The sequence below is a fragment of the Eimeria acervulina genome, genomic scaffold (genome assembly GCF_000499425.1).
Source record: "Eimeria acervulina Houghton genomic scaffold, Eah_scaff368, whole genome shotgun sequence".
Taxonomy (NCBI): domain Eukaryota; phylum Apicomplexa; class Conoidasida; order Eucoccidiorida; family Eimeriidae; genus Eimeria; species Eimeria acervulina.
In genome coordinates, this window is record NW_013547354.1 from 5,317 (window position 1) to 16,387 (window position 11,071).

The window sequence follows — 11,071 nt, forward strand, 5'->3', positions numbered from 1 at the left end:
ATATGCATGCATATAAGCTGCGTATACACCCTAGAGTGTATATATAATAATGTCTTGCCTGCGTTCTTCCAAAGTCGTCAGTGTATTCCCAGCGATGAAAAGTAATATTTTTAGCCTCTTTAGGAGAAAGGAAGGAGACAAAAGGAGAAGAAGAAGAGACAGAAGAATTCAAAGAGCGTAGAGATACTGCGCCAGTACGGTGTTGGGGCTGCATGCGTGGAGTCAAACCCTATTAACATAGGAGACAAGAGACAGATATAATGCACATGCTGCTGACTATACACCCCAAATACAAACATATCTAAGTATTAACAAACTTCTTAATACAATACGTTATACACCCTATTCATACAGCGCCAGGAAGCTCTAGAGACACGCAGAGACAGGCCCATACGTATATTATATATATATATATTATATATATATGCCTATATATATATATATATACACCACACAGCCTTTCTATTTAAACAGCAAAGTATTCATAAGTAAACACACTCACGGTGTGTTGCCTTGATTGCAGTTTGGGCTGAAGAAGAAATAAACAAAGACAACAAAGATAAACAAAGACAGAGGTTTGAGTCCCCAAAACCCTAAACCCTAAACCCTAGACCCAACAAAGAAGACGATAAACAAAACCTAAGAGGATAAGCAAAGCCTGCCTTCCTGCTGCAGAGACACCCAATTCTAAACCCTAAACCCTAAACCCTAAACTCTAAACCCTAAACGCGTACCGAGGCGTGAGAAGGGGCGTCGTGGCTCCTGTGGCTTGGAGGCACAGAGGCGGTCTCCAGGCCCTCCTTAACATTTCTGAGTTCTTCCATTTTTTATAAACTCAAACCCTAAACCCTAAACCCTAAACCCTCAACCCTAGTAGGCCGCAGCCTTGGGGGCCCTACAGTGGTCCGGCAGGTCCGCTGGTGTTCGTGCGTAGTATGGAGTATTCAGAAGAAGAAAGGGAAAAGAAAATTGAATTAAATTAAATATTGAAAACAAATAATTAAATAAATAAATAATTAAACAAGTAAATAATAATGATAGGACTAGGGCCCCGCATTTAAGGCAGACCAACAATGAATAAGCGGCAGCCGCTCGGGCCCCCAGGTGTATGGGCAGCTCGGTTTCAGTTTTCTGTGTAAATAATCGAAAATGAATATAATTGGGGTTGAAATAACACTAAATTAAACAATTAAAAGCAATTAAATCAATAAAAAAGAGAAGAAAAAGATCAATTCTGAGTAAAAAACTACCTAAGACTCATCCATACAAACAGACGCTTAACAAACAGTAGGGCTTTAAGTTTTGCTTCTCTTTTTCTCCTTCCCTTCACTTTATAACCTATTACAATTAAAATAATATATTTACAGTCTTCATAATATGCTTGAGTTGAGCTGAAGAGCGCAACAATCCTAGTAGTCTTTCTAATATTTTCTTCTCTCTTCATAGCTAATACTATAGTAATAATTTTAGCTATTAGTTAAGGGAGTGTTTGGCTGTCTATATAAAATGCTGCATACAGCACAACGCTGGCGTATCTCAAAGAGACATCTTCTCCGCGGTGTACACGCATTAATTTACTTACAGGGGGGGCATGAGCGAGGGTAAAGCAAGAATACAAACATAAATACAATAGTATAGTAAAGAGTAAATACTCCTTTTAGTGGACTCAGGTAATAAACTTCTTTTAGCAGAAGTATGCCTTTGCTTTTCTCCTTAGTTTACCTACAACAAACTCTAAACTTTGCAGATATTTCTGTGGATTACTAAATAAATGAATTATTAAAGATATCTCAGTGTATATACACCCCAATACTTTCAATTTTAAAACATAGCGGGGGCTGTAATAGCATCTACGTCGTTGTGGATAGCCTCAGCGCTTATTTACCTCAATATTTTCTGCTCAGTTGCAGAGACAGAAGAAAACATACTTAAAAAACTGCATTTATTAATCTAAGAGCTCAGTACATATCTTCAAAGGGCGTCTCTACTGAGAAAAGCCGGATTCCTTGCGGAGTCAATATCTAAGGAGCTTTAAAATAAAAAATTATATTTATATTTAGTTTAAATTATATACAATTTATATTCTTCAGCATTATACACAACAATCCTAATATGACAGCCACAAAATACAAGAGATCTACACTCTTGTGTAATGTCTCTGCAGCCCTTTATAAGAAGCATCACAGTGGGTCTGTCTCCTTTAATACTTTTCTATCTGCTATTATCTGATAAAATATATATATATATTATATCAGATATATAAACGCCAGCTTTAAACGCAGGGAGCTGCGGCTTTAATGCGCAACTTGCAGTTCCTTCGGGTGTATATGGAGATACAAAGCGAGCAAAAGGGCATACCATAGAACAAACATTATTCAGAAGATATATAATTGAGAGACGAGAGATTTATATTTTGTGTATTTAGTGTATATGTATCCTCACTGTGCACTTCACAGGAGAGAAAGAACCTAAAGAAGTTCTTCATAGGTTGGGTAGGCTCTTTTGCTGTTCTTTCTCGGGTTAAACATATAGCTTATATTCTATATCTCTGCATTACGTAGATTGTCCTCTACACAAACATCTTAATCTTTCTTTTCTATAACCACAAAGGAAAGAGAGTAATTGCTTCCAACTCTCCGCTAAAACAACATTAAAGATATTGCTTTAAAGAGCTTCTTGAGACACCTGAGTCTCTCGAGGCCCGTGTAGCAACAACAATAAGCAGCAACAAAATAAAATATTCATTCATTAGCCAGCTAGGAGGCTGATAGCTGGAGATGATAGTTGCAAATCTCTTCTACAAACCAATGTATTAAGAATTCATTCGAGCCCCTCATTTTGACTATAAGCATAAAGATGCATGCACGGAGGAGTTTAAAGTTTGCTGCATAAAATTGTTTCTTAACAGTATCGATGTTAAGCATGAAGCCGAGTTTATCTCTGTATATTGAAGTACTCTCGCTTAAGAATAGTTCTTATACTGTTTGTTTTATATACACCCCTTCCTCTACCTGTGGCTAGCTTACCTCCCTCACCGACAACAGCTTGTTTATTTTATACACTTACTAGAGCTTGAAGCTTTTATGCGGGCTGGAGATTAGAAGATAAAAACAAGTTATATTCAAGCAGCAGCTATGCATGAGTGTAGATTTATACTCTGAGAACTTGCTTCATAGTTTTTTATTGAAGAAGGCATGCGGCAACTCCTCTGCAAATACTGCGATAAAGATAAACAGATATATCTGTGAAAGTTATAAAAAACCTTCTCTTTGGTAGATAAAGTCTGCTGAACAAGTGCTATAAGCAGCATCATTCTTACTCGATTCAGGTGTATGCACCTCTTCCTTTGAAGCAAACAGACACTGCATAACGACCGCCCAACTGTCTGTACACTGCAGCGCAGCACACAAACCAACAGTACCCAGCCCCTCCTCAGGGGCCCCTTTGCAATCGGAGGGGCCCCTGAGGAGGTTAAAAGATATAAAAAATAAATCTTTTAAAGAGTTTAAACGCTGCAGGGCTTAGTATAAAGTCGAGAAAACGACTCCAGCCACAAACTGAATCATAGTGTGTATTATATTTATACTCAAGCTACACAGTTGATTCAGTGTTAGGCATATACAAGTATATATATACATATATATATATATATATTTATTTATATTTGTTTGCTTATATATTTGTTTATTTGTTTATTTATTCAGCACTCATCGAGACCCTAGATGCACGTTATTATCTATTTTGCAACCTTTTTCTCTTGTTTTAAATTCTTGTTTCTTAGCTGATCTGCGCTGGGGTGTATTAGTGGAGTCTATTAAGACTTTTTTTGTGTATTAAAAGCCGCAACAACAGTAAGACCGCCACCCGCCGTGCTGCATGCAGATGTGCAGATACACCGCAGGGATAAGAGGCAGTGTTAAGGTAGCTTGATGCATGCAGCTGAGAAGTTTGTTTGTTTTGCTTTAGACACAGCAGAGGAGAACGAGGGGCCCTAGTATATGAAGTAGAGTTTTTATTTTTTTTTATGAAAAAAGGGTAAAGAGAGGGGTTGTTTGGAGATGGAAGACTAATTAAAGTCAAATACTTTTAATTAAATGTATTAAATATTAAAAAAAGAACAAACAGATCCAGCTTACTCCTTTTCTAAGGGCTTGCTGAGGTGTATATACACCTCAGACTAGAGGGCCCCGTGCACTGGCTAAGCTTCTTTTAATGCGAGGAGTCTTCTTTAAGGCGTAAAACATATGAAAATGAAGATAATTTACAAATTAATTATATTTAATTTATTATTTTCTTAATTTTATTCTCTTGTTTGAGCTGCATTACCCCCTGATTACCGCACATGTATACCCTGCCTTTAGAGCGGGCCTCGGAGCTAACTCTTAGAGGCTTCTGGGGTTTCTCTCCTTATTCTTTACATTTTAAATGTTTTATTTTGTTTGTTTTGTCTTTAATATCTCTTTTAGCTGTCAATAAACTCGATGAACGCTCCTAGAATGACTCCGCGCTGCCGCTGAGAACCTGTTGCTGCTGCTGCTGCTGCTTCTGCTGCTCCCTTTGCATCTCTGCAGCGCTGCAGTCTCTTCTTCTTCTTTTTTCTGTTTGTAAAAGCCCTTATTCTTAGCTTCCTTTAAGGCCTTGTCGAAGTGTCTCCTTCAGAGAAGCAGCAGCAGCAGCAGCAGCAACAGCAGCAACAGCAGCAACGGAAACACCAACAGCAGCAGCAGCAGCAACAACAGCAGCAACGGAAACAGCAACAGCAGCAGCAGCAACAGCATAGGAAGCCAGCATGCCTCGCCTGCTTTGAGGCGAGAGAAGTGGATCGGATGCCCTTCCTCTTCCTTCTAAGCCCTAGACCTCCAAACCCTAAGCCCTAAACCCTAAACCCTAAACCCTAAACCGTTGGGTGTAAATCATAAGAAGGTGTTTTGTTTGTTTGTTTGTTGTATGTTATTTACATTGGATGCACTCAGTTATATACCAGTGCATATATCTGTTTATAAGATATATTTGCTTGTTTCCGATTGACGAGGGTTTACTAGGGTTTAGGGTTTGAGAGACAGGGAACCACTACGGTCTAGGGTTTAGGGTTTAGGGTTTAGGGCAATGGCGCAGCAGTCTCTACTCCGCTCTGCTGTTCCTGAGGGATCTGCTCGTCGTTTATTTTGTCCAGCAATTTTTACATATGCTCGTTTAACTCTTTGGCCGCACAGTTATAGACAATTGAAGAGAGACAGAGGTGTATTAGAGAGAAGCATTAACAGAATTAACGGTTTGCTTCGAGGGATTGGAGTGCTGCAGCAGCAGCAGACAATAGTTGTTGCTGCTGCTGCAGGGTCCCCTGTTTATATTTATGAAACAGATCCTGCAGCAGCAAACAAAGCTGAGAAAGATATTTCTTTTACAGATATTTGGAGGTTAAGACTCCTCGTATTAAAACAACTTAATGCTTTAACTCGAGCAGGCAGTGAAGATGCAGCAACAGGAGTAGAGGAGACAGAAGGAGACAGCAGCAACAGCAGCAGCAGCAGCAGCAGCAGCAGCAGCAGCAGCAGCAATGGAGGGGGGGGAGGCGAGGGAGGTGGATCTCATACTCAATCTTCCAGCTGTACAGACAGCTCGCATCGCAGCTTAAGCAGGACTTCATCACCTGATGCTCTTTATTCGCCTTTGTCTTTAAATGAAGTCATTGCTCCTAGGGGGGAGACAGATAAATATATTCTTTATCTACACGGAGGAGCATTCATCTCTCAAAACCCAGACTTCTACCGCATCTTCTTCAATGGTCAGCCGCCGTTTAGGGTTTAGGGTTTAGGGTTTAGGGTTTAGGATATCAGGTTTAGGGTTTTTTTTTCATTCCGGGCTCCAAAATTAGGGTTTGGAGTTCCTTTTTTTTGAGGATTTCGGGGTTTAGGGTTTAGGGTTTAGGGTTTAGGGTTTAGGGTTTAGGGTTTGTGGGTTTTTCAGACGTTTCTCGTTTAACGGGTGCTCGGATCATAGCCCCGCGTTATCGATTGGCTCCTGAGTCTCTTTGGCCCTGCCAGCTGCTTGAAGTATTTGAGGTGTATAGGCAGCTCGTGCTGCTGCAGCAAATAGATACTTCACGCCTTATTGTTATGGGTGAGGGGATAAAATAAATAAATAAATAAATATATATATATAATATATATACATATATATATACATATATATATACATATATATATGTATATGTTTATATGTTTATTTTTTTAAATGTGTTTTGGTTTAGGCGTTAGAGAGGATTAAATAAATAAAATAAATATAAAAATAACAGAGATAAATGCACAAAGGCATAAATAAATATAAATAAATAAATAAATAAACAGGAAGACAGACAGAGACAGAGAGAAGTAAAGAGAGACAAAGAGAGAGACAGCAGATGCAGATGCCTTTGCTGCTGGTTTGAGGGTCTCGTTGCTGCTGCTGTCCTGCAACTGCTGCTCGTTCTGCTGCTGCTCGTTCTGCTGCTGCTGCTTTTTCTGCTGCTGCTGCCGTCCTGCACATGCTGCTGCTGCTGCTGCTGCTTTTTCTGCTGCTTTTTCTGCTGCTATTGCTGTGCTGCACCTGCTGCTGCTGCTGGTGGTGGTCGTGCCGCTGCTGCTGTTCTGCAACTGCTTCTGCTGCTCGTGCTGCTGCTGCTGCTGCTGCAGGAGACAGTGCAGGAGGCAACTTGGTGGTGACGTTGATGATGCAAATAATAAAATATAATCAAACATTAGCAGAGGGAGAGAAATCTCTTCCGCTACCTCGCGCTGTTGTTCTGCTGTCTCCTTGGCTTGACCTCTCTCAGAGCGGGCCCTCGTACACTGTAAGCCCTAAACCCTAAACCCTAAACCCTAAACCATAAACCCTAAACCCTAAACCCTAAATAAATCCAGAAGAAATGGAGGCGACAGGTTGGCAAGGCAGCGATGTGGCATTCTTAGGGCTTCGGTAGAGCTTAGGGGTTTAGGGTTTAGAATTTAGGGTTTAGGGTTTGGCGGCGAACACAAACTGTAAAACTAATAATGAACCCTTTAGACTAAGCACTAAACCCTTTTAATTGAATGCAAACCCTAAACCCTGAACCCTAATGGATAAGCCCTTTTTGTTGGTTGCAAACACTAAACCCTAAACCCCAAACTCTAGTGGAACGCAAACCCTAAACCCTAAACCCTAATGGAGTGCAAACCCTAGGGTTTATGCTATGCAGTTAGGCGCTCAGCTGAGCCTCTTCTTTCTCTAGCCCTAAACCCTAGAGGACTGCAAACCCTAAACCCTAAACCCTAAACCCTAATATAGTGCAAACCCTAGGGTTTGTGTTGTGCAGCTAAACCGCTCTGCTGAGCCTCTTCTTCCTCTCCTCTCGATTAAGAGAGCTGCTGCTCTCTACCGCTTTGGAAGTATAGCTTTTTCTCTCGACTTCCAAGGCAACGAACTTGTATTAAACCCTAAACCCTAAACCCTAAACCCTAAACAATATTATTTACTACAGTCGAGGCCCCCAACAACAACAACGCTCTGCTGCACGGCCCGTTGGAACGCTGCGAGTCAGGGCTCTAAAGGTCTGAGGATCTCGTGTTTAGGGTTTAGGGTTTAGGGTTTAGGGTTTAGGGTTTGTCGTTCTTGCAGGATAAAACCCCCTTTAGAGACCCTTGGGTGTCTCCGGTTTACCTCAGCGACCCGAAAGTGCTGCGAGAGTTTCCTCCTACTTGTATTCATGCAGGCGCCCTTGAGGTCTGTAAACCCTAAACCCTAAACCCTAAACCCTAAACCTAAGTAGCTGTAAACAACTTTAAATAATCCTAAACCCTAACGGCCTGCAAGAGTCGCCGTGTAGGAATCTCCTGTGCTGCTGCAAGCCGATCCAGTCAACCCAAGGGTTTAGGGTTTTGGGTTTAGGGCTTAGGGTTTGGAGTTGGTGGTGGTGTTTGTTACTCCGTGTGTATTGATTGCTTTTGAGTGTTTGTCTTGTTTCTCTCTGTCTCCTCTTCATCTGTCTCTCTTTTCTTTGTTTGTTTTATTGCGTTATTTTTATTTTAATGTCGTTTATCTTTATCTGCTTTGTTCCTACTCTTTTTGTCTATTTCTCTTTCGTCGTTAATTCATCATTATTATTATTTTTGTCTTCATTTGCTGCACTCTTTCTTTTTTTTCTATACTTCTCTTTCGTGTTGATATATTTATACATCTATCTGCTTTAATATATATAATATAATATATATATATATATATATTAATATGCTTTATCTCTTTATCTGCTGTATAATATAATATCTCTTTAATTAATTAATTAATTTATTTATTTATTTTCTTGTTTTGTTTAGGTTTTGCTTAGCGACTCTCTTATTCTCGCCAGACGCATTAATGAAGCGCATGCAGATGCAGACACCTTCGAAGCCCCACAGCAGCTGCCTCCTCTAACAATACCTACCAGCAGCAGCAGCAACAGCAACAGCAGCAGCAGCAGCAGCAACGGGGAGATGAAAGGAGACGCGACAAGTTCGCTTGAGGAAGGGGCAGGCGGAGGCCTAGAAGCCAGCAGCAGCAATAGCAGCAGCAGCAACAGCAGCAGCAACAGCAGCAGCAGCAATGAGGCGTCTGCTTCTACCCAAAAGGAGACAGCAACGGAGACAGAAGAAAAAGGAGACGATGAAGAACCTGTAGAGGTATTAACATTCTTTTCAGCTGAGAGTTTATCTGATCATCTGCAGCACCCCACAGAAGCAGCAGCAGCAGATGCTGCTGCTGCTGCACCTCCTCCTTACTTCCAGCAGATGGGCTGGCTTTCAGAGGAGACCCTGCAGCAGCTAGAAAAGAAAGGTGTTGTTGAAGCAACTGCAACAGACAGCAGCAGCAGCAGCAGCAGCAAACAGGCAACCGTCACCGTCTGGAAGGATGAATTCCACGTGGTGCGCTTCACGCATTAAACTTCAGGGTTTAGGGTTTAGGGTTTAGGGTTTAGGGTTTAGGGTGTACGTTTGTAGAGCACGCTGGGTATCGTTTCGTCAGCTCGGCGGCTGTGTGTTGCAGGGTTTATGGTCGATGGTTTAGGGTTTAGGGTTTAGGGTTTAGGGTTTAGGGTTTGTGCGTCTCAGTTTCCTTGTTTTGGGTTCTTTGAAGAGCCGTCTGCCTCGGAGTGCGTGCAGCAAATCGCTGATTTTATTAATGCACAGCTGGGAGACCCCCCATCAGCAGCAAATGCAGCAGCAGCAGATGAAGCAGCAGCAGCAGCAGCAGCAGCAGCAAAAGCAACAACACCGTCGAACGAGACTCCCTCAACTGCAGCAGCAGCAACAGATGCTGCAACAGAAACAGATGCTGCAGCAGTAGCAGATGCAGCAACAGAAACAGACGCAGCATCAGCAGCAGATGCAGCAACAGAAACAGGTGCAGCAGCAGCAGCAACGCATGCAGCAGCAGCAAGAGATGCTGCAACGCCAGCAGATGAGTCAGCAACAACACAAACAGCAGCATCAATGAATGCAGCAGCAGCAGCTGCAGCAGCAGAAACAGATACCCCAACAGTGCAGAAGGCAGTAGCACCAGCAGCAAAAGAAGCAGAAAAAGCGGCGGAGGCAGCAGCAGCTGAGGCAGCGAAAGTGGGAGGAGAGACAGCAGCAGCAGCAGCAGCTGCAGCAGCAACAGCAGCAGCAGCAACAGCAGCAGTCTCTCCTTCTTCTGGTCAAACAGAGGCCTTGGATGAAGACATCAAGCGACAGTAACGGAAGTCTCGCTGCTGCTGCAGCAGCAGCAGCAGCAGCAGCAGCAGCAGTAGTAGTAGTAGTAGTAGTAGTAGTAATAGCAGCAGTGATAGTAGTAATAGTAGTAGCAACAGCAGCAGCTGCAATAGCAGCAAGTGCAGTCAGAAGTAGCAGCAAAAGCAGCAACGGCAGCAGATGCAGCAGATACAGCTGAGGAAGTACAGCAGTTAGGGGGGCCCCTCTGCATTGCTGCAGCGGCATCTGTCTGATGCTCTCTTCAGCAAAAGCTGCTGCTCGAGACAGACTGAAGCTGCAGCGAAAAAGCAGCAGCATTCTCAGTCCCTGCAGGTGCTGCAGCAGCAGGTATTGCTGCTGCAGCTGCAGCAGCTGCAGCAGCTGCAGCACGTCTTGATGCAGCAGCAAACCTTGCTACAACAGCAGGCTTTGCTGCAGAGGCAGCGACAGCAAAGTTAGTGCCGCTGCAGGGCTCAGCCGAGAGGGAAAGGCCGTGGGGCAGCAGCAGCAACAGCAACAGCAGCAGCAGCAGCAGCAGCTGCTTCTGCTGCTGCTGCTGTTGCTTCAGGTGCTGCTGCGTTTTATGGAGCAGCAACTTTCACGGCAGCTGCAGCAATCGCTTCTAGAGAGCAGCTTCTGCTGCTGCCACTAGGGCAGCAGCAGCAGCAAGAGTGGATGCAGCAGCAGGCTCAGCAGCAGCAGCAGCAGCAGCAGCAACCGAGTGCTTTTTGCGTCTGCTTTGCTGCTGCGGGGCAGACTTCGTTTATATGCGCATCCAGGTTTGCAGTATATGTACACCTCAGCTGCCCCGATGATGAGTCTCTGTATATCGCTGCTGCTTCACAAACTTCAGTGCACAGCAAGCAGCGTTACCGCTCTTAACCTGCTTAGAGGAGGGCTGAACGATCAGGGTTTAGGGTTTAGGGTTTAGGGTTTAGGCTAGACCTGAGCAACTAGGGTCTATGCGGATAGAGGATTGTGGAGTTGAACCCCCGTTTTGTTCTCATGGCCGTCTATTTCACTCATGGGGGAGCTGCAGGATATAAGGTTGAGGGTTTAGGGTTTAGGGTTTAGGGGTTTCAGCCAAGTATGAACGCAGCAAGTTGGTTCGATGGTGCAGCATTTGAAGGGCTTAAAGACCTCCGCTTTAGTGTTTATTATTCAGGGTTGTTTATGTAGGATTGATGGAGCTGCGTATACAGCTTAGCCTGGGGCGGGAGCGTGGGGTGTATAGACAGCTGTGGGGCCCCCCGTATGGGCACACCGGTTGGAGAGAGCTCGTAAAAAGCAGAAATAATGCATAAAAATGCAATAAAATGCAAATTAAATTATTTTTACTCACTATTTTACCC

At 43.2% G+C, this 11,071-nt stretch overlaps 1 protein-coding gene across 1 annotated transcript; it reads left to right on the top strand.

Annotated features, from left to right (window-relative positions):
* Positions 1 to 4,342: 4,342 nt before the first annotated feature.
* EAH_00035210 (esterase, putative) lies at positions 4,343 to 9,725 on the top strand (the record flags this gene model as incomplete). The annotated part of the gene is made up of 9 exons (XM_013392122.1): positions 4,343 to 4,397; positions 4,660 to 4,817; positions 5,116 to 5,785; positions 5,968 to 6,120; positions 6,672 to 6,829; positions 7,633 to 7,737; positions 7,910 to 7,941; positions 8,339 to 8,912; positions 9,099 to 9,725. The coding sequence occupies 9 exons, from the start codon at positions 4,343 to 4,345 to the stop codon at positions 9,723 to 9,725; spliced, it is 2,532 nt and encodes an 843-aa protein (XP_013247576.1).
* Between the last annotated feature and the right edge of the window lie 1,346 nt (positions 9,726 to 11,071).